General features: G+C 30.9%; 1 protein-coding gene across 1 annotated transcript in view; it reads right to left on the minus strand.

The window, feature by feature from the left end:
• LOC129216475 (stromal interaction molecule 1-like) overlaps positions 1 to 24,847 on the minus strand; it is a 62,514-nt gene that overhangs the window by 11,679 nt on the left and 25,988 nt on the right. The window contains exons 3-11 of the mRNA XM_054850690.1: positions 20,150 to 20,264; positions 18,734 to 18,845; positions 13,346 to 13,461; positions 11,018 to 11,189; positions 9,147 to 9,237; positions 8,423 to 8,671; positions 7,130 to 7,230; positions 5,766 to 5,932; positions 3,338 to 3,418 (exon numbers count right to left, since the gene is read on the minus strand). Of these exons, the coding sequence (XP_054706665.1) occupies positions 3,338 to 3,418; positions 5,766 to 5,932; positions 7,130 to 7,230; positions 8,423 to 8,671; positions 9,147 to 9,237; positions 11,018 to 11,189; positions 13,346 to 13,461; positions 18,734 to 18,845; positions 20,150 to 20,264 (1,204 nt within the window). The remainder of the gene's footprint in view (positions 1 to 3,337; positions 3,419 to 5,765; positions 5,933 to 7,129; positions 7,231 to 8,422; positions 8,672 to 9,146; positions 9,238 to 11,017; positions 11,190 to 13,345; positions 13,462 to 18,733; positions 18,846 to 20,149; positions 20,265 to 24,847) is intronic.

The following is a 24,847-nucleotide window of genomic DNA, read 5'->3' on the forward strand; positions in this document are numbered from 1 at the left end:
AAAAAAAATTTTTCTTGCAAAATCCTTTTGGGATAGTTCATATGTACCTTAGTTGTTACTACTGTATTTTTTTCAAAAAAATCGGTGATGGTCATATGACCTTTTTCATACCTGCCTGCCTGATTTGAAATGGAATGACTCAAGAAACTCTCTGAACACAAGCACTTTTTAAAATCAGGAATTAAATATGTTTGTTGCAGTATTTAATATAAAAACAACAATATTAGTAATAATTTTAACACAATTTTGTTAAAAATCTGCAGTTTAAGTAGATTTACCTCCCTCGATTTTGTTTTAAAATATCAATAAAAAAAGAAAAAAAAGAAAAAAGATTTATTACAAATAAAAAAAATAATATTGAGAATTGTTTAAAACGTGATTAAATCATGCTACAGGGAACCATACTTATCATTTATTTTTTATTATTTTTTTTTTAGAGATAAAGGAAATCATACACGAAAAGTTAAATTGTTTAAGGAAAAAACTTGAAATTGGAAGAAGCTAGAAGAAGTAAAGTAAAACGAGCTTTTAAGAAATACAGTACAGTTTATAGCACAGTAGTATAAATTATTAATATTGATTACATAAACAGAATATGATGTAAGAAGTTCTTGATTTAGTATTATCAATATTTAACTTAGCATTCCTTTTTGGAAATATTACACACACAAAAACATAAAAATTTGAATTATACATTTAAGTTATAGTCGTAAATGGTTCATGAAAAATTCTCAATAAAATGTAACTTGCTTAAAAACAACTTTTACTTTTAAAAGAAAGTTTTGAATTAATTGCTCAATTTTTTGAACAACTAAAACACACCACCAACAAAATCTGAGCAAAAATGCTTGGCTATTTCAGATGACTTACAGAACAAAATTATTTATCTTTCAAAAAATAAAAAGTGCTAGTTCTGATCTCCAAAAAAAACCTCCTCTGGCAAAATTAATTTCAAAAAGTACATAATATGCTACTCAAAATGGAAAAAAAAGCAATTAATATAGTTTAGAAGGGCATATTGGTTCAACAAAAACAAGCAAAATGTCAGCAAAAAATAAGCCTCAAAAACATCTTTTAAAAAAGTGGTAAATCACCTGTAACATGCCATTCAAGGAAGCTAATAAAAATATAAATCAAAAAATTAAATATAGCAAGATATTCATTGTAAAAATACAAACAATTAAAACTATTGCAAAGATTATTTACTTTGTAATTAAAATACTTATTTTAAATAAGTTTTAGAAATGGGTAAAAACATCAATTGCAAGTTGAATTTGATTTAATAACTTTTTTAAAGTATCAAAGCTGCAGTAAGCACTCAAAGCTAATAAAATCTTTAATTGTTGAGAGTAATTAATTAAAGTAAGACTGCTAAAGCAAAACTGTAAACATTAAAATGTAAACTACAATAATATTCCAGCGACGTTTTCATAGCATATTTTTTCCCCTACATTTTGACTGCTAAGGAGGAGGAATACTTTCAATATACATAACTATTTCTCTCTTTCTTTTTCTGACAATTATTTTAAATTCTTCAATTTTACACAATCTAATAAAATGATGCACAAGGATAGTATTTACGAAATTACAGTAATTAAAACCAATATAGTGAATAAAAAACCCTGTTAAACTATGTTTTATTAAAATTATATAAACATGAAAAAAAAAAATTATAATAATTATTATTAAAAAAAACTAACACTTTGAATTGAAATGTAAATACAAGAAATTCTGCATCAGCATACAGACTTATAAATTTAAGTTTCATAAATTACATGTCTATTAAGAAATAGTGGACATTGTCTTCTTTAAACTAATCACATGCATTTTTTCTTTTTTTAAATATAATTTTCTACAAGTTTCTGCAAAATGTGCAATGATGAAAAAAAAATGTGAGGGAATGTGAAGCTAAGTGAAATAGTTAGAAAAACTTATTTTTTTCAAAATAAATTTCTAAAACTGAATCATTTTACTATAACAAAAATTATTTTTGAAAAACTGCAACATGTGTATCAAATTTAGAAAATGGAACAAGAATCTGATTGAATATTTTATGTAGTCAATTTACAAATGTTTTAAAGCTTAAAACAATTCAGTAGCATTTTGGACACACAAAAAGAGAAAAACTATTGCTGTATTTATTTTACAACTTTTTGTGCATCTGTTACAAAGTAGTATAAGAAAAACACAGTGAATGTTTTAAAGAAATGGGCAACTAAGACCTTTTTAAAAAGTTTTTATAAGCATTTTGGTCAGTTTGTAATAGAATTTTTAATCTTTGTTTTGCATGAATTATATTTTCCTGTATGTTGCATTTATTTAAGTGACTGTTTCTTTGATAACACCTAAACATAAAGCATAAATCAATGAAAAATTTAACCCATGAAGCACTTGATATAACATATGTCTTCAAATATTCATTGAAAAATAAATAAATAAAGGAAAACAAAGCCACGTTTTATCTTCCCTTTAATCTTTTTAATCAGCATTTATGTGCCCAACGGAAGGGGGGGGGGGACAGGGCCGTCATGGCACTGAGAGCACTTTTCAAATTTTTAAAGGGCTTCTTTTATGGTCAATTTGTTCTTAGCTGGGAGCTCAAAAATGGGGAGGAGGGTATCACTCCCTCTTCTGGCAACTATAGGTAACATGGGGAAGTTGGTGTTAAGTGTAGCATTCAGATGTAGCTAAACAAAACAAATATTCATAAAAGTTTGATCAGATAATATATCAGCTAAAATAATATAGCAGATATATTTACTTAAAGACCTGCTATATTTCATGCGTACAATTTTAGGCTCCAAAGAAAAATTCTAAAGTACAAAACAAATTAGAAACTATATAAAGTAGTTACACGTAGAATATAAAAACATGCACAGGTTATCTCCCAAATGCTTCCCAGTTAAAACAAACACATAGACACATACAAAGGAACAGCAAGACAAATGTAGAGCAATTGCATACTAACTGCTCACCATGTTCTGAATATGAAGTAACAGTATTCACAGGCATGAGATTAGTAGAAGTCAGAGAAATGCCACTGTCTCGATGGATTAAGCGCCTCAGACCCTTAAAACTACTGGTATGAGGGGCTTTAGTAGAACTTAGACAGCCTGGCAGAGAGCAAGCATGAGAAAAAGCAAGCAGAGAAAAATGTTTTATCAGTAAAAACATGCTCAAGAAATACAGCAAGTAATGCAACGCACACAGAAATAGAATCTTCAGTTAGTCATGCAAAATCAATACTTGCACTCAAAAATATCTAAAGATATGATTTAGAGTTGAAACAGCAAAAACTGCCCCAAAATAGAGAGCCGATTTTCTATGCAGAACTTACTAGTTATAATGCCAGCATAAGGGGGTGGGCTTTCCTCCCGTAAAGTGCCTTCACTACTGCTTTGAGTTATTGTACTTAATCCTGTAAGAATAAATACAAAACATGATTGAACAATTACATTTACTATTTTTAGACTTCTAATATAAAATCTTTCTTTCTTGACATGAGTTGCATATTTTGAGTTATGGGATGATGTCCATAAATGAGGAAGTGAGAAGCAAAGGAATGTAAGTGGCAAAATTTAAAAATTGGAAATAACCAGTACAAATGGTAGGTGAACTCTGGCCCAAGCTCTGTCTTGGGGCAAGAGACAGTAGAGGAATGTGGGGCATAGTGAAATGGTTAATATGAGTGAGCTTTTTCAAAATGAACAAATTAGAAATTTATTTTGGAAATTACAGTACATAAAGAAAGAACATTCTATTTTATAATAAAACTAACATTGAAAGAGTATTTTTCCTTTTTGGCAGTAAATTTGTGCCTTAAAAAAAAAAAAAAAGGGAAAATTTTCATTTTTTTTTCCATGGGGCAAAGTGAAAATTAAATATTTTTCTAATGAAATATTTTCTACTCAATTATAGGAAATATTTTTGATCAAATGAATCAAGGTTTAATGAGTAAATGAAATGATACTCAAACAATAAACAAAAAATTAAATTATTTAATTAATGTATGAAAAAATTTAATGAACAAGTAATCGAATGAAAGAATAAGAAAATAAGAGAACAAATGAATAAATCAGTGAATTACTAAATGGAGGAATGTAAATGAATGAATTAACAAATGACTACGTAAGTTATTTAGTAAATGGATGAGCAAGTTAACAAAATAAACTATTTAACTTTGCCCCCACATGTACTTAGCTGATTGTAGAAAATATTTAAAATATAAATAAGCTTAATATTAACTAAATAAATATTTTACAGAGTTTTAGAAGGTCTCAATCAATATTTGAAATGCTAATAACAAGAACTTTATCATTTTATAATAACAAAAATAATTTTTGACTTGCAACAAAATATTACAATATGAGTATCAATTTTTGAAAATTGCCTACATTATCATATGCTTTAATCTTTGGTGGTATTTTTTTTAATGACTGGAATAGATTACATGTACTACTAGTCAAAATATTATCAAATAGGTGGCGCTAAAAGCAGTAATTATTTCACCATTTCACTTTGCCCCACATTCCCCTACTAGTAGCCCTGGTTGGTTCTGTTATACAGCATACTTTAGAAAAGCTTTTCAATGTAAGCCTTCCAAGGACCTTATCTTTCAACAAGTTTTGCTCAATACTTGAAAATGTCCATTTGCACATCCCTTTGGTTCTCACTGCCTCAAATGATGTCACACTTTTTTCATCATATTTGTCCCCCCCCCCTATCACAAAGTGTCATACTTAAACTTATCTCCTCTCCTACTTTTGTTACATGTCTTGCTATATTACATAAGTATATTGCTTTAAAATGTTTCATGCCATACTCCCTGTCACAAACTGCCACAATTTCATGAGCACCTTTCCCTCCTCAAAACGTGACATCATTTGCGGACAACACCTAACAAGAAAAAATTTGAATTATAATAATTAAAAAACCCCATCTCCCTAGCTTATTAGGACTTGGTTTTTCGTTAATATTAGAACATATTAAAATAAATTCTCAATAAGCAATCTGCTTTTGAGAGTAGTAATACATAAGTCATATTTTCTTGCTGGAGAAACTTTATTACAGAATTGAATAAAAATAAAAAAGGATTTTAAAGATCAATCTCTTGCAGAGAACTTGAATAAACAACACAGACATGGGTCATTCCATTAGTGGAACGCAACATTTTTTGGTACATTTTGTTTTATAAATACAAATAAAACAAGCTAGAAATTTTATTTTTGATAGCAACAGTAAGGATTTGTCATAAGAATTCCGTAGAACACTAACAATTATTGGTTTTAAATAAAATAATTTATGAATATGCGATAAAATGTCCGTGACGGAAAGGGACTTGTATGGGTCCCATTCCGTCACGGGCATTTTATTGCATATCATTCAATTATTTCCTTCAAACTAACTTTTGATGTTCTACATAGTTCCTATGACAAACCTTTACTGTAGCAATCAGAAATAAAATTTCTAGCTTGTATTATTTGTATTTGTGAAACAAAATCTTGTGATAAAACTACTCAAAATGTCCCGTTCTGTCACCTCACATAAATAAAAACTGATATTATATGTACGTAGAACCCCTATTTTGAAATCAATTACTTTAGCAGATGGATCACAAAACTTATGAAAAAGTTCACATAGGATTTAAGGCTATCTTTTGAACAGATACTGCATTTCCACAAAACTATAGCTCTGATCAAAATAGCAGATTCTGAAAATTGATATTTGTCTCTCCACCAAAAATGAGTCAAACTTGTGCAGCTTACCTGAATGTGTACTTCCAGTCGATCCATTTACTGAAGCAGGCTTTAAAATACTTTCTAAACAGGCAATTCCTGGATTTACAAGTATTGGAAACCCACATAGCTGTTCAATTTGCTTCCACCTATTCATCCTTTCTTGTAGATCTGTAGTTATTTCATAAAGAGCAGCTCTGTTTGAAAAAAAAAAACACACCAAAGTTTTGCAGCACATAAGTACCAAATAAATGCAAGTACTCAAAAGATATTTTAAATATGATATGAACTAAATATTTATAATAACCATTGCATAACTACTTAAAAAAAGAACACAAGTTCAGTAATATTATTCCTTTAGCAAATTCAGTTCACATTTTTTTTAAAACTTGCTGAAATCATTCTCTAACACTTAAAACATAAAAAAGATAAGAAAAAAACCATTTTGGATAATCTAAAAATTAAAATAAAAAAATAAATAAATGAAATTTTTTTTAAAAAACAAAAAGGTTTGTGAATTAATAATGAAAACGAAATTCTTTTCAGAAATTAAATGGTGGACTTAAACCAAAATCATCAAAAAACAATTCAGTTAATTCGTTTAATTTGATGCTATAAAATCATGCACATAATATTATCCTATGATACATTTTAGTTTGTTATGTAGCAAATTCAGAACCACCATAAACACTCAGGAACTCAAAAATTTACTCCCTCATCAAAAGTACACCAAATTCTATGTAACTGTGAAACAATGAAGATATGAGGATAAATCAAAGCAATGAGAAACAAAGGATCTCAATGTAGCATATTCCAGCAACTGTAAAACAGGCTTTATAATTTGCACAAAATATATTTAACATCATCACTCCAGCTTTGAATGGTAGTATAAATTCAAAAATAGGATGGGAAATTCACGTAAAATATTTTACTTGAAACTATTAGTTACATAAAAGGGTTTGATAAGTTAAACTCCCAATAAAACTTGCTAACAGGTATTTTCAGAACACATTTTGTTATTGAATCCAATAGATTTTTTATGTGGAAACTTTATATTTAATTTTCAAGAAGATGATAAGTTGAAGATAAAAAATAAGTTAATTAACAGTTTTTTCCTGTGCAAAGCAATTTCAAGATTTGGCAAAATTAGTCTCTCTGAAAATATGAGAATTAAAAGGTTTCTTAATAATACAACCAGATTTTTTAAAACAATATATGTTCAACTTTGTTTTATATCATCTGAATCAACATGTATCTGTAGCATGAACAAAATCAGTAAGAAAATATGCATTTATTCTGAAGTAGTTCCTAGTAATTTCACCATAAGAACTATTTCTGAAAAAAATATACAAATATTTTTAATATTGATACTAAAAAGTTACAATAACACATACTTAGCTTTCACAATACGATCATCAACATCATCAATAGAACTCCCATGGGCTATTCTAAAAGCACCCATAAATGTATCTCTTTTCTTGCTAAGTTTTTCACACTGGAAAAATAAAATTCCTTATGACTTTTGACAAGAAAAAGGCAAAGAAGGACCCTCAAAAAAAAAAAAAAAAAAAAAAAAAAATATATATATATATATATATATATATATATATATATATATACACATATATATATATATATATATATATATATATATATATATATATATATATATATATATATATATATATATATATACATATATATATATATAAAAAAGGTTTATTATGCAAGTTTAGCATACTTTTTCAGCTATACTACAATTGAAGATATTGAAAATTTATTATATTTTTGGTAACATACAATTACTACATTCATATTATTAAGTAGGTAGACAAGTGCGATATGGCAGTAAATGTTGGGAAATGTCATTCACTTCATTTAGGTCATGGAAATAAGCGTGTAAGTTAATATTTACAGGGTTCAGTTATTAGTCAGGCAGAAAATGTATTTGATCTGGGTGTCTTAACAAATCAGAACTTTTAGTTTTTTCAACAGTGCAGCATTGCAAGTAACAAAATCAACAGAGTGTTTGGGTTTATCAATAGATCTATTTCAAACAAATCTAATAAGGTTCTTCTGCCTTGTACCTATAGAAGTTTGGTAATACCTCATTTGGAGTATGCTGTTCCGTTTTGGTCTCCTTATCTCAAGAAAGATATTTCTTTATTGGAAAGGGTTTAAATAAGGGCTACTAGGCTGGTAATGGGACTTACAGATTTAGATTGTGATGCCAGACAAAGGGCTTAATATGTGGGAATCCTGGAGCAAAGAAGAGTCAGAAGGGACATGATTCAATTTAAACTTATCAAAATAAAAGATGCTAATGGGCTAAACTTTTACATAGAAAGCAGGACAAGGGGTCATTGTTTTAAGCTATTCAAATCTAAGACTAACCTAGAAATTTGTAAAATTTACTACTTTAGTAGGGTTGTGGGCACTTGAAATAGCTTAGTAGAAGAGGCTGTAATGAGGAGGTAGATACCTTTAAAAGGGCCTTTCATTTTCATTGAAGACTAACTGACTAGGACCAGCCTAGCTGACCCAGAAACTGTTGTCACATTTGTATAAAAAGAGATTTTTATAAGCTAAACTTTATAACAAGTATTTGAAATACAGTAAATCTTCTATAGAAATCTTCTATAGAATATCAGCCAACTTAAGAAAGAGATAAAACATAAAATACTTACACCTTCTTTTGCAGCTTGTAACTGCTGCTCCGCAACAGCTTTCTTAGCGTTATAGTTTCGAAGCTCTAGTTCATGCGTAAGTTGTAGCCAGTGCTGGAGAGACGGTGGAGCAACCCAATGCCTTGCTTCAAGTTTTTTCTCTGCTTCTCTTAGGTCGTTTCTCGCATGCTGCAGTTGCTTTTCAAGTTCTGTCACTTTAATGAAATCATTCGGTTCAGTTCCATCACCAGGTGTTTGGACTTGGTACTTCTGCTAAGACATTACAGAATAGATAAAAAATGGAATTTTGAGAAAATATCAAGAAATTTTGTTTTTTCAAAAATTAATTGAAAACCATGCAATCTTTTAAAAGCTTTATTAGCTGCATAAGGTAAAAAGAAACTTGAGTGGCCGAGTGGCACCATTTCAATTACAGTCACCAGGGTAAATTTAAAAGGAGTAGGTTCAGGGACCTCCTTGGCTAAATTTTTATATTTTATTTGCTTTAGATAAAAATGCTATGTTGCGCCCCCCCCCTCAAGTATGTATAAATCAGATATGTAGTAAGAGGTAAGTTAAAAAAATCAATCGCCCCTTCCTTGAAACATTTCTGGATCTGTAGTTAACTTGATTTGTTGCTTTGAGAAAGCATCTTTAAAAGTGCTAAAGATATCTGGCATTTATGGCATTTATTAGAAAAGTATAAAATAAGGAGTGCTTGAATTATTTATAGTTAAAATCATACTTTAGCTATTGTGATTTCATCTTGTAACCTTCTTTCCAAATCTTGCTTTTCAATGCTTACAATTTCTTGTTCTTGTCTAGCTTTATTTAATCTATAATAACAAAATCATCATAGTTAGATATCAGTTTGAAACCCAGAAGTAGCAGTGAATTGACTAATTTTAGGATTTTCATATTATGGACATTGTCTATAAATTAAAAAATAGTTAAGACAAAAGTTTTAAAATATTTGCTTTGAAATGATGCAGAAATAAAGTTACGTGAAATTTTTCAGTCAGCTCAGTTTTTAAAATACAAGCTGAAATCGTTCTTTTAACATTCAGAAAAACAAAAGTTTCAAGTTAATCTAAAATGAAGAAATATTTTGAAATAAATTTTAATTTTTAACTTTATTTTCAGTCATACATTAACTTGGGGTACTGATAGAATTGACAATTTTACATTAACAATGTTTCACTTTTTTTTAAATCACAGAAGTGAACAACATAATGATGAGGAACTTTCCATTAATCAATATTCTATTTAAAAAACTTTACGTTGAAAGAAGCAGGGTCGGATCTGGAAGTGTGGAGGCCCCGGGGCAATGAAAGAATGGAGGCCCCTAATCAGGGTTCGAAAAGATCATAATATTTTCGAAAATATCCAAATGTTTTGATATATATGTATATATCCGATATTTTCGACCCGTGAAAGTTAGGATATTTTGTAAAAATTTTATTGTAGGGGCCCCATTGTTGTTGAGGCCCCGCGGCAGTAGCACCGCCTGCCCTCCCCTAAATCCGGCCCTGGAAAGAAGCAATTATTTCCGTTTTTTACAGTGATGCCCTAGGATTGCCAATGTTTCATCACACAAAGAAATAAATTCATTACAGTAGGGTCTCAAAAATCCGAGTCTCGAAAGTTTGAGGGTTCCGCTTAATTCAAGGTGCTTACTCAATGTATTCAATTACATTTTTCACTTCCAAAAAAAATTATTTTCAATAAACTTTGAAAATAGAAATCTTTGTTATTCTTAAACTTATTTTACTGCATGCAGCAAATAATAAAAAATCATTGAAAGGGTTGGTGTCAACAACACTGCCTAAGAGACATGTAATATTCGTAGATTACAAAATATGGATTAATGCCTCGGAGGTCATAACTTGATCCGTAAAATTTACATTAATGCGCCACAAGAACATGTAAACATGTCTTTTGGAACAATTGATTGGAGTCAACAAAGAAATATCATAACTTGACACCGCACAAGTCATATGTGCCTTTTACACTTAACAGTTTTTGTGTTACACGAGCTGTAGACATACGCCTGCAAATACAGACGTAATGACAAAACTCATTGAAATGGATTTGGGCACTTTCAAAATGCAGGTTTGGCTGCCTAAAAATTTGCACACATAAATAAGTACAGGCGTTGCAAAAAAAAAAAAAAAAAAAAGAGTCAAAATTCTTTTAGAGTCTCAACATAAAAAGTCTCGTCTCAACATAAAAAGCGAAATTTATGTTGAAATTTCAGTGATAATTTTTTCGTGAAGTCAATACTTCTTTTGCTCTGTGCAAGGACCTAAAAGGTGCTCCTCCTTTTGCCATCTGAAAAGAGTAAAATTTAACCTGAAAGAATTTTCTGAATAAAACGAGTTTTCAACAATCCAAGGTGGCATGAGCCCCAATTACCTCAGATTTTCGAAACTCTACTGTATTTCTATTGGGTTTAATGATACAAAACTCTCAACAGGGTGTGCTACTCTTTCTTTTCTTACAATAAAGCTAAAAAGTGATAGTAAACAAAGATTTGATGCACTAAAGCACTAAAAATTGAAAAGTAAAAAAACAACAAGTTGAAAAGTAGCCCAAACAAGTATTAGGCAAACCTACTCTTTTTGAAGGTCAAAAAGTGAATCTTCGGCTTTCTGCAATGCTTCCATATCTTTCATCATCTTTTGCATGTGTGTCTGTGAACTTTTGTGCTGCACATATGCAAACCAACAGCCCACAACAGCAATAATCAAAGACATGGCAAGAAGAACATCCTTGAGATAATTTCGATCTAGAATAAACAACAAATCAAAAACTAAGTATTCATCACAACAACTCTTTAATGTGACAAATACTGTCTCTGTTTTTTTAGAGGCAAGCAGAAAATAAAGAAATAAAGGAAGCAGTGTAATAAACCCAATTTCATTGTTGTATGTAGTTTCATAGAAATTTTCATAATATGAAATTTATAACAAAAATACAAATTAAGCGATACATTATGTGATGAAAGATTCTTTATAAACCAGTTCATATCTCCAAGTATATCAAAGTAGGTATTTTTTACATTTTGTCAATGTAAAAAATTTCCATTTCAAATTTGTTTCCAAAAACAAATATTACATAGGCAAGTATTATGGGTCGTACAATTCAGTTCATCCCTTTATGCATACTGCATATTTTAAGTTGAAAACAGTGTATGTTTCAGGTTTTGCACGTAAACACAATTTTTATTTTTCAGCAACTTTTACTTCAATTACATTTAAATTAAAACCCACCCTTGCCTCCAAATAAAAGCATTATTCAAAGAGCAAATGCAATTCATGTAATGATTTTTTTTTTATTAATTGCTTTTCTCAGTCTCACTGATGTTTCATCAAAGCATTCTGAAATTTTAGAACCCACCAAGCATGCGTTGGAGAACAAGCAAAGGATATTTTAAAGAAAATTCTTCTCCCAGCATCCATGCTTTATGATAAGTAAATCAAGCATCTTTATGCAATATACGACAGCCTGGTTTATCACATCCAGAGGCTGCAGTTTCATCCTTGTCATTCATCAGTCTGGAAAAGTGAATAAACAAAGCTGAAAGCAGATGTCATCTCAATAAAGCTAAGAGTGCCGACAACAGCCAGATAAAGTGAATTTCTCACCAGGAGACAGAACTGCAGTCTCTGGAAACTCTTGTCAAAACTGTAGTCTCTGGATGTGATAACTAGGCTGTCAGTATACTGCATGTAATTCTGAGCTCTGGCTTTTGGACGGTAACCTACTGCTTAAGACTCAAGCATCTATAGTTTGCCACCTCATGCCAATATGTTTCTGAAAGCATTGACTTTTAATTTTTATAGTATACTAGCTGCATTGCTCGGCTTTGCAAGGTCTACCTCAGAAATAAAAGTTATGTCAAATGACACATGTTCAATAATCAGGCTTCAATTAGAGAGAAAAAAAAAACATTATGAATTATCTGCCAAAATAATCATTCTTAAAGAAAGAAAATGGCAATCAAAAAATTCCGAATAAATTAAACACAACACCTAAACTCCAAAAGAAAAAAGAAAGAAGATAAATTGGCAAACAATAATCAAAAGAGTAAATTTTTTTCTCAAAACAAAAACAAAATTTTATTTAGTCACAGTCGAGGAAAAAAAGTGGCAACTTCTGAATTGTTTTCACGCAATGGAACTGGTCAGATAACTATTTCGGGTAGAAAAAGCCCTTTAATGCCACATATATTCGGGTCTTAAAATTAAATTCGAATGGTTTGGTACTTTATTGGGGTTTGAAAACCCCATACGTTCCTTTCGAGTGCCCAAGTACCTTCCTGCCAAATTTTGTCCAGATCAGATGGAAACTGGATTTGTATAGGGAACACATAAACATAACCATATATATACATACATATATACACACACACATATTCTGTATTTTATTTATATAGATTTTTATGCAATGATTAAGATATGTAGACAAATGAGCACACTACTGCCATGCAAAGCACAAAAGTTGTATCTGGAAATTTTATCAAAAGTGAGTTATTGTCACAAGGTGGTTTTTTGTCACCCATTTTACCTATATACAGTTGGCTCTCTGTTTAACGACTTTCAAGGGACCACAAAAAATCGTCCTTAAGTAGAAAACGTCCTTAAATAAAATGCTTTTAACACTACAGTGGACCATCTGGGACTGTGAAAAGTCATCATTAAATAGAGAAAGTCGTTAAATAGAGCGTCGTTAAACAGAGAGCCAACTGTAGTTTTTTTTGATGATCATTTCTGAATAGAAATTATTAAAATTAAAAAACTTAATTTCAAAAAATTGGAAAAAGTGGCATTTGCATATGGAGGCGTAAAATTTTAAATAGCAGTTTTTCATCTTGAGTTCAGCTGCAGGTACGACTTTTGTGCTTAGCAGGGCAGACAAAATGAAGAAAGCAAAATTACTTACATTTTGGACGTCCAAAAAGAACAACATCCATTGCTTTGAGGGCTATCTTTTGCTTATTAATGGAATCTTTAATTCCAAGATGCAGGGAAATGTAATTATTTGCATTTTGTGCCAAACTATTAAATAAAAAATTTTAAAAAATCAACACTGTTTGGGTATTCAAAAAAAAAAAAAAAAAATTTTATAAAATATTCTATCAAATATGTAAATTAAAAAATCCTGAAATATTTCAAACTTTTGACAAAGGTTGAATTGTAAAGTAAGACAAAACAACGTTAGAAGAAGCACAAATTTGTAAATTTACAAATTTGTGCTTCTTCTAACGTTGTTTTGTCTTACTTTACTGTTCAGCACAAAGGTATTTATTTATCTTAAAGGTTGAATTCAAAATTTTTGTCATAGACTAATTAGTAGGTATTTATTATTTAATATAATTTCCCAATGTCAGAAACAACATGAAACCTTCACAATGAATAAGTATATTTTTTCAATTAATATAACTATTTAAATGTCATATACATATATATATATTACACACTTGGAACTAAAGGGGCTTAAAAAGTTGACATCAATACAAAGATGCAAGAAAACACAGGTGGACCTTTTTAAATAGTAGTTCTGATAGTTCATTATCAAAACAAAAATATAATTCATATAAAATCTATATTGATTAAAATATCATGAGGCAAAAATGAAAATGTTACCATTCTGTTTAAAAGAAATAACTTCACCGTTACTGAGTGTGTCTTCAAAACTTTTAAGTAATAATAGCGAGATAACATTATGAGAGAACAGTTGTTTTAATAATAACAAAATGGTCCCATTATGTTCAGAAAAATTATTTTAAAATAATATATTGTACAAAATAAATATAATGCTAAATAACAGGGTTGTTTGGTTTAAACCAATTGGTTTTTTTAAAAAACCATGCGGTTTTTTTAAAAAATGTTTTTTTTAAAAAAAGCCAGAAAAAAAATCAATTTTACAGGTTTACATTGATTTCCCCACACATAGTGAAAAATGTAAAATTCCATTTATGCTAAGATCCTAGCTAAGTTGCAGAGATAAATACTAAAATTGCAAAGTTGCTTCTTCAAAATGTATTACAAGCTTTAATCGAAAAAAAAATATTAATATATTTTTTATTTCATATATGTGCCATAAAGCAGATTTCAGTCAACTTCCATCATTATGCTTAATTTGCATGATTAGTTAAGATTTACTAAGGATTGAATCTTTTATTATAAATGCAATCCATTATATTGCTCACTCCTGTTGCAGGGGTGTGACATTTTTGCCCATTTATTTGCACTTTCCTGGAATTTTAACTTTGACTTGTAAGGTAATCAACAGTCTAACTTAATTGTTTGCACCTAAAAATTAAGATTTGTTCTGCAGGTGAACACAAATAATATTTTTTGAATCAAATTTTAAAAAAAATGTATACTTCATATTAGGATACATAATAGTTCCTTATATTATAATGTAGGAAGATTAAAAGACAAATTTTTAAATTCCCAGAACAAAATGCAAATGTGTAAAAATTGATTGAGAAATATATAAATCTTCACATATAAACTACACTCTCCATTGGTGTTTTTTTTTTTTTTTTGATTCTGGGTACTCAAAAGATTTTGATAGGCTATACACTAGGGTGGAACGAAAAAAACAAAGTTTTTACTTTCGAATCGTAATAGTGCAGAAAAGTTGCGATTGGTGAAGACTTACAAAACAAAACAAAAATTTTTAAAATCGGATAATATCTTCCAATCCCGCAACGAGCCTAAAAATTTGAAAAAAAATGGAACATTTCATGTTTTTAGCGATTTTTTAAAAATTTTGCTCCAACTTTTCTTTTTAATACTCTAAGACGGAAAAGTTACGATTGGTGAAGCCTTCAGAAATTAAAAAAAAAAAAACACGTTGAAATCGAATAATACCTTCTGATCCAGGAACAAGAATGAAAAGTAAAAAAAAAGGGTGAATTTCATCTTTTCTTAGTGATTAAAAATAAAATTGTTCTTGCTGTTTTTCCCCCCGGTGTTACAGGGAAAACCCTTTTAAAAAACCCTATAATAAACATAGACATTAATTTATTTCTTGACTTTTAAGGTATCTTCTAAACATGCAAAACTACCATTCTTTACAATAATGAAATATTTTCAAATAATAGAAAGTTATAAAATATTTACCAAATTTACAATCCAGTATACAAGTCTTATTGTTTTAAGTGTTTCTTGTGGAAGCTAATTTATAATCAGATTTTTTGGAAAATTCGGGCATAATTGATCTGGATTTCAATGTTGCTTTTATGTAGCCATCTCTAGATTTAAATCCACACACTTTGAGTAAAGCCTCCGTCACTAACTTCACACATCTTTTGACAGCTTGCGTATGGCAGGGGAATAGTTTTATATCCCAGTCGTGTATAGTGCCTGTTACAATAAATTTTTCAATGTCTTTGTTATGACCGTTTCGAAGAAAAGGTGAAGATAGCTTTGTCGTGTTCCAATTAATAATCTCTGTGTAATCTTCTGCTTCGAAATTTAGAGATAGAATGACAAAGTTTCTAATGCTTTTGCCTTTAGAAAAAAACTCTCTGGCTTTTAACACACTTTTAAACACTAGTTCTCTTATGTGCCTCCTTTCATCAAACACCATTGCCATTAATTAGATTGTCAGGTAAGTATCGACAGGTTTGAATTGTTCTGTAAACATGAATGGCACCGTCTGTGAAATTTTTGCGGTTCTTTATTTCAAACCAGACCGACATGTAACATCGCAAAATAAAAAGTCACTATGTGTTTTAACTCACCTGATAGGATCGATACACTTACGTACAGTCTAAGAACTCTATTTGCACAAGTGAGCCATCTGGAATGTGAGAGTGGGCCGGGGTCACGATTTGACAAATCATTTGATCCAAAGTTCCAATTTTTCCTATGCCATGTTTCCTCCGAAGATATCAGTATCTTTTCAGATTTTTCACACGTACATTTCATGTAAATTGGACATTCACAAATGTCTAGGGTCTTTTTACAAGTGCAAATAACATTCTTTACGCACTTACAGGCAGAGACGTCAAAGAGTTTCCTTCTTCACTTTTAAATTTATCAACTTTAGTTTATCCTTGTCTCGGTTGTAAGATCTCATGAAATTGAGATATTTTTTGTAGAAGATATCAATGAGCTGAGCAAATCATTTCAGGGAAACTGTAGGAATCGAGGCCTTATCAAAGATACATTTAACTTTTTGTCCTTAACAATGGAAAAACTCATTTTCGTGTTATTGACTTTTCTAGGTAACTCAAATCTCTCTTGAAAGCAACTTTGAAGTACATTTTCATAAGTAAGGAGCTTATTTGTTGGCAAATCTCTCGGGTAGCCAAATATAGGGCACTCAAGGGACTTTCTCGTAATTCTTCTCTGCAAAGATGGATTCATGTTTGAAACACGTTAAACAGAGCAAATAGACATCACACACACATTAGAAACATTGAGAAATACTGATGCCAGCACGACTGCTTTATTCATTTAAGTAAGATACCTATAGACACAAACCAATGAAAAAGCTCATAAATTCAAGATCGTGAGGCGCTAATGGGGCGTATTAGATGCATACACTGTACTGAGGGGCATAAGCAAATATGAGTCACGCGGGATTAAAGGGCCATGTGGACAATTTCAAGACAGGCTAGTACTAAAACATCACATTTATTTTATAAACAAACGTTCTTTCATTAGTATTTCATACCGAAATTATGAGGATCGTTAAACTAAAAGAAAAAAAAAGCTGAAAAAGGGCTTAAAGTTTACCTTTTTTAAATATGTAGGTTAGTTGCGCGATCGGAAAATATTGTTTTATTTCAAAAAGATTTTTTTTTTTTTTTGCTTTGAAGTCTTCACTAAACGTAACTTCTCCGTTCTGTAGCCTGAAAAAGTACATTGAACCAAAATTGTTAAAAATTCGGAAAAAAACTTGAAATTCTCAACTTCTTCGATTTTTTAGGCTTGTTTCTGGATCAGAAGGTATTATTCGATTTCAATTTGTTTTTTTATTTCTGAAGGCTTTACCAATCATAACATTTCCGTCTCAGAGCCTTAAAAAGAAACATTAAAACAAAATTTTTGAAAAATCACTAAGAAAACATGAAATTTTCCATTTTTTCAAATATTCAGGCTCGTTGCAGGATCGGAAGATATTATCCGATTTTAAAAATTTTTGTTTTGTAAGTCTTCACCTATCGCAACTTTTCTGCACTATTACGATTCGAAAGTAAAAACTTTGTTTTTTTCGTTCCACCCTACTATACACCTATGCTGCTTTATACTATTGGGTGCAGATAATTTTTAGTTTTTTTCCCCCCTTTTTTTCACTGGAATTGGGATTTTGGCATTTGCTTTGCCTTAGCTAACCTGTGCAGTTTACAAAAGTTACTTACTCATATTGTTTTAAAAAGAATGTCTAATTCTGGTAGAAAAAAAGACCTAATCTGGCTTTCATTTGATGAAATCAAAAATGAAGCCAGTATTTCGTATCATAAAGGGTCTATATATACATGCATACTAATATGTTAATCAAGTCAAACATTTCAATCAATATTTCCCCGCAGAAAGCTATTTTAATTATTTAATTTAATTACAAGATTTTGTTCTAATCTCTTTAATTAATCAAGAAATTAGGTATAATGTGACTATTGAATAACTGTTAATTACATGGAACCTTAATTACCTTCCGAAAATTAATTTTTTCTCGCAAATAGTATTTAAACCAAAAAAAACCCGATTTAAACCAAAAAAAACCTGGTTTAAACCAAAAAAACCGTTTTTTTTTTTTTTAAACCGGTTTTTTTTACCAACCCTGCTAAATAATAATAAAAACAATAAAAGTATTAACATTTCTTTCTTCAATAACAAAACTTTACATAAAATATTAAAACTATAATAGGGACAAATTTTACTAAAATTTTCCACGCAATAACCCCCCTCCCCCCCTGAACAGCTTGAATCTAAAAGTTTTACTTTCTGACTAATATCAAAGCAGTTCATATTTTATTTTATACTAATTGAGTGATACTGAAATCGATTTTAGTGTTTACTTTTTAAAATAGCTTCCATTTTTAGGAATATTCATTTTAAAAATAAAAGCTAACTAGAATAAAATCAATCGCTATCTACAGCAAAATTTTGTGCATTAAACTAAACTTTACATAAGTTTCCATGCAACTGAACGATAGACTGCCTGTTTTGTGAAATCGGTTCGTTATAAACTTTTAATGAACTAAAAAAAGAGCAACATTTAATTTTATACTAATTTAAATACAGAACAATGACGTTTTTTGAGCAATGTTAATATGCTTGACAAATAAAGAAGTCTTAAACAGCTTACAGAGGAAGGGAAGCTCCATTGATTCCATTATTGCGAAAATTGTGCTCATACTGTGGTAAATCAACTTGTGTTATCAACCATTCCACAGTTTCATCCACTGTCCAGTTATGTACTGCAAATGTAAAAATTTTAATTTGTAATTTATGAATTAAAGAAGATTGCACTGTAAGAAATTGCATTGTATAGCATACATTTTATATCTCTTAATTATAATGAGAGTAGAAAACTGAATCAAAATTTAAAAACCCTTTTTTCTATACAGCCCCGAGTACCATATTACAGTGTTGAAGATTTTTTTGTTACGATTTTGTTTTTTCAATGATACATTACTCATCATACTACAATATTGCCATAAGCAGGCAAACAACAGTACATACAAATTTTTCGAATTTCAGTTTTTTGCCTTTTTTCATCTAATTTTAGTTTAGCTTTAGCTTACAAACTGGCTTATTTGGTTTCTGAAGAAAATAAATCATAAAAAGAACGTCAATTTCCAACATTTTACTGGTGTTAGTGTGAAATTAAAAAAGCATTTCCTGAAATACCCCAAAAACTTTTTTAGATTCTACATTTTGCCTGTAGAATACAGTAGACCCTTGTTTTTTGCAGAGAGTAGATTCCACAAAAATGCAGCAATTTTCATTATAAAACAGCCATTCTTTGTAACAGGGTCGGATTTACGGGAGGGCAGGCGGGCGAGGCTACTGCCCTGGGGCCTCCACAACAAAAGGGCCCCCACAATAAAAATTTTACAGAATATCCTTTCACAGGTCAGAAAATTTAACGTTTTTTCTCCCCTATAAATAATAATAATAACATAAAAAATAGCAGTAACTTCAGGATGTATTTAATATTAAAGTGCTGCTCGAAAATATCGGATATATATATATATATATATATATATATATATATATATTCGGATGTATATCAAAGTATTGGATATTTTCGAAAATATGATGATCTTTTCGAACCCTGATTAGGGGCCTCCACACTTCCAAATTCGGCCCTGCTTTGTAAATGATAAAGCAAACTTTACAGAGAAAAGAATTACATTGCACTTAAAACTTCCAAGATTAACATTAAAATTATAATTTTGTAAAAAGCAAATGTAGCTGAATGAGCTTTACGTATTCTTCAAGTACTCGTTTTATATTTATATTTTATATACCTCACTTAGATTTTCCAACATATTTAGTCATTTCAAACTATGAACTCGAAGACAGCAAGCCAGTAATGAATGCAGTAAAAAAAAAGAGAAAAATGAAAGAAAAACAACAATTTTCTCACGAGAAATCAATGAACTTATGAGGGCAAATAAAATATTCATGCCCAAATTTCATTCAGTATTTCCTCCTAAAAACGCCAAGTATTTCCAATAAGTGTATTTTTTATCAAAGAAAACTAAAAAATTTTCACCTTCAGATGTTCTCCAAGCTTGCCATAGCTCATCCACATTGATATACTTATCAGTACCATGGAATTCTTTGTGTCTCTCATGCGCATTTTCGTACTGTAACTCGTCTCGCAAAAACTGAAAACAAAAATTCAACATTCAATACGGATTTCTGCGAAAAGAAAAACACTATATAGAAGAGACAATTTGAATTTGAAATCGGTTAATAACGTTGCCCACCAAAAAGATCATTATCCTATGGTTTGAATGATGGCCCTAAGATCGGTTGAATAATAAAAGCCTACGCACAAGCAATTTGAATTAAAATTAGCATTGCAGTCTCAGTACCAAATTATCTTGCATATTATCCGTGGCAGCGTAAAATCCGCAAGTCCTAAAATTGGCATGAAGAAAAAAAAAATCTTCGTATAATCCATGGATAATACGATGTCAAGAAATGAAATTGTTTCGATTTAACACACAATTTCAGCAACTTAATTTCAAATGTGAAGTATAGTAAAAAGTTAAAGTATAGTAGAAAATAATCTAAAAATAATGATTTCTTCTTGAAACTGTGATTATAGTCCGCTAGTTACTTAAAGACAAAGAGTCATATCAAGACAAAGGATTAAATAGTCTAGTCTAGTGAGTCTAGTGCAGAGGTCTTCAAACTTTTTCACTCGAGAGCCACATTGTAAATTTTTTAAGACTAGGCGGGCCGGTCCAACAATATTTTAGCCCAAATAGTCCATTTAGCGCTTGCCCCCTCCACACATACATCGCATATATATATATATATATATATATATATATATATATATATATATATATATATATATATATATATATATATATATACACACACAGTTGGCTCTCTGTTTAACGACCTTCAAGGGACCACAAAAAATCGTCCTCAAGTAGAAAGCGTCCTTAAATAGAATGCTTTTAACACTATAGTGGACCATCTGGGACCGTGAAAAGCCGTCGTTAAATAGAGAAAGTCGTTAAATAAAGTAATTTTTTAATTAAGCGCTCAGTGATAGTTTTTGAAAATTTCTGAGTTTGCTTCTAAGTTGCTATATTTCCTTATACATATTTGCTGTTAGCTAAATGAAATTATATTTTAAGTGCCCTTAAATTTCTAATAATAAAACGATAGGGAGTCTTGTAAAATTTAAAATAGTATAGAAAACTGAAAGAAAAAGCATTCTTTGTCACAAAACAAAGCAAAGTTTAAAAAAAAAAAAAAAAAAAAAAAGGCTAATGAGTGAGTGATACAAGACAAAATTATTGCAATGCACTACAAATTTATTTTATTGGGTTAATGATGATTAAAAACTTGGAAATAAATGAGAACACAACACGGGTAAAGCTTTTAAAGTATTTTAAAGAGTTAAAATATTAATCAGAAGATTGTATTTATTTACCGCTTAATATTTCAGTCCATTCAGGAACAAACTTCGAACTTCCATTTATTAAGATGGATTTTAAATGTTCGTCTGATAAAGAAGCAATTTAATCCCCTTAGTTTACCAGTTAAATTGTGAAATTTGCTCGTGTTTTGTATCATAATGTCTACGGACATTAAATTCTTTCAGAACAGAGAAAACTCTTTGCAAATAAAAGACACTGCTTTATTATTGTTACCGATCGTGAGATAATCGTGTGTCCACTGTTTATTAAAAGTACGACACCCAAAATCAACTTTCCGTTTTTTAAAAGAAGTCATTGTAATGCTAAATAACACTATAAAAATAAAAGATGCTGTTCACGATCGCTGCGCACTTCGTGAGGCGTGTGAAACTGCTATCTAAATATCTACACCAGGGTTGACAAAAAAATAAGGAAAAAGAAACAAACCAGTTCGTGACATTAGCAAAAAAAAAAAAAGCCAACTTGAGCCAAAACCATCCTCTCTTCTAAATATATTTTTTTAGGAGTTGGGAATCCACTTTCCCATATTTCTAAGCTAAATAAAAAATCGTGCATGTATGAAGGAACAAAATTATGGAAATGAAAAACGAAGAGATAAATCTACAATGGTTGATGTTCTGCTTTAAACGCTATTTGTGGGAGACTTTCGGTTTCTGTTATCAAGTTTTTTCACAAAATTCAGAATCTAGCATAAGAGTTTTGCAGTAAACATTTAAATCTGGTGTCAGCTTAGCCGCCAGGAAATGCCCAATGCCAGGGGACTAACGGAAGAATGTAGGAGAAAAGAGATTTGTTCTCGGAAAGAGCAAAAACGTAAAAAAGAGAGATAGGGTTGCTGCACTCGTAGTTAACGGAAAAAAATGATTAAAAAACGATTTAAAAGATTTTAAATAATTATTTGTAATTAAAAATAAAGTCTCAATTATATTTCTAACGGGACTGTCTCTGTTCAGAAAAATAGAAAAAAAGTTTGTAAGCTTCCCGCGGGAAAGACAAAATCTGTTCGCGGGTCGTAGTTTGGAGAGCCCTGGTCTAGTGCAAATGGATACTGCTTCCTCTTTGACTGTAGGGTTGTTTATTTTATGCAACCTGAGTCGCATAAGAGGAAAGTTCAAGCTATGTAAAATAAACAACCCTACAGGCAACGAAACAGTCTCTATTGGTGAATCTTGCTGTACATTGAGGTTCAATGCATCAGCGTTGAGAAAAGAAAGAGCACAGCTAATCCGCGGCAGCGTATAATCCGCACCACATTAATTATATATTTAACAGAAAATCCATGGATAATAAACAGGAAAACACATAACAGGAAACACGGAATAAACAGGAAACACGGCAAGTTTATAGCTAGCCTATCCAGAGGCATTATTTTCTGGCATAAACCAAGAAACATGAAAAATCTCACTTTCTTCCTTCCATTTTCATCATAAGATAGGAGTTTTGTAGGCAGAATCTTGAACATTGGGAGATATCGATCAGACATTGGAACAGACAATAATTAGCAATTACTTTTTAAATGTAGACGATACAGCGCAAAATAATTATCGCTTCCGATTAAAATAATTACTGTTCACTAATTTTGCTGATAGACTATACTCTGATCGAAGGCATTTTCACACATCTGACTATTAAAAGTTATTTTTATAAAAACCCCATCTGAAGTTTTTAAGATCGGCGATGCAATTTTCTTTAGAAGACGCGTTATTTCGGTGATTTTTTTTTTTTTTCAAACAATCAGTCGCAGTTCAAAATGGAGTATACTATACACCTCCAGAGGCTATTACTATTGGCGTCACTACGGGGGGGGGGCGTTTTGCTCCGGATCCTGTCTGGGGGGCGGATGGCACTCGAGGTGGAATTGCAAGTTTTCGAAAAAATATGAAGCTAAAATTCAATTTTAAGACTACAAATTCGAAAATTTTCTGCGGAAGCCCTCGGACCCCCTCTCCCCCACATCTGACTATACTCAGAAATAAATTCATATTGTCAATACTTAGATCCAGTAGTGACTTCCTTTTTACAATTAAAAAAAAAAAAACTGAACCCCATTACCTAGTGTTTGAGATACGTTTGAAATAATTAAAGAGCCATCTATTTCATACACCTCTTACTTTTTTGATCTCTCGACGGCCTGCACACATGCGTCTAGGGCAAGCTGAATAAAAAGCGTTCATGGTTTTTATTTGTATTTTGTACCAGAGTCCACTAAAAATTTCGTTGTAACACAAATCTGAAAATTCTATGAATTTCGTGTTTTTATGCATGCATTTTTTTTGCGTTAATGGGGGGGGGGGGGTGACGCCATACATTACCCATTACCGCCCTGGGTGTCACCGATGCTAGGCACACCACTGGTATTAACCCTTTAAAAAAAATAATAATAATAAGATCCATCGCAATGACCCAATTGAAGCTAACTGCTTAATTCCCAGCAGCGTATCTAAAAAAGAATTGCACATTCAACAAATCCATATTAAAAAAATGCTTCGAATTCCTAGAAGGGCATGGAATGCATATGAGGAATCATGCCATCTTGAACTACGCAATTCTTTCATTGAGTAACTTTTCTTGACTTTACAAGTTTTTCACCGAGCAAAAATTCAATGGATTAAAGCCAAGTGAGTACCTCAGAGAAGCGCGTATCTGAAACAGCACGGATTAAACGAAGACAGAAAAAGAGAGATGGCGTGAAAATAAAGGTGAGGGTTAAAAAAGTTCTCGGCCAAACATAAGGAACCGGAAGATTCTTTTTTTTTTTTTTATCAAATAACTTGTTGCTTCAAGCAGCATTTTATTTATTTATTTTACTTTGTGTACGTGGGGAGGGGAGGGGAGCTCTGATCGTAAATGATGTCACACTTTTGTTCTAAATTTTTGACCTCCTCCCCTTTGCCACATGTCACGCTATTCTTCATAAACATATTCTTACAGACACACAAAAAAAAAAAACCCCTTGATGTCACACTTCTTGTCCCCCCCCCCTTCCTCCCCCTTGTTACAATTTCACGACCTCCCCCCTCCTCCCCCTTAATGAGTGACATCATTTGTAGTCACCCTCAAACGGAAAGTATGCACGAAGCATCGCTAGTGCAGTCAGAATTTTCTCCTGAAGGAGGGGGGGGGGGGGGAATGGTCCCTGAACCTAACATTTTTAAAACATCGATGCTTTTACCATCGATGTAAATTTTGCAGTAAACGCGGACCCTTCTGTTAGTAGCACATATTTCAAATTGCCAAACAATTTTATAATCTTGAAATATCTTTTTGGCGTTTTAAATGTAATTTGT

Source organism: Uloborus diversus, chromosome 2 (assembly GCF_026930045.1).
Source record: "Uloborus diversus isolate 005 chromosome 2, Udiv.v.3.1, whole genome shotgun sequence".
NCBI lineage: Eukaryota > Metazoa > Arthropoda > Arachnida > Araneae > Uloboridae > Uloborus > Uloborus diversus.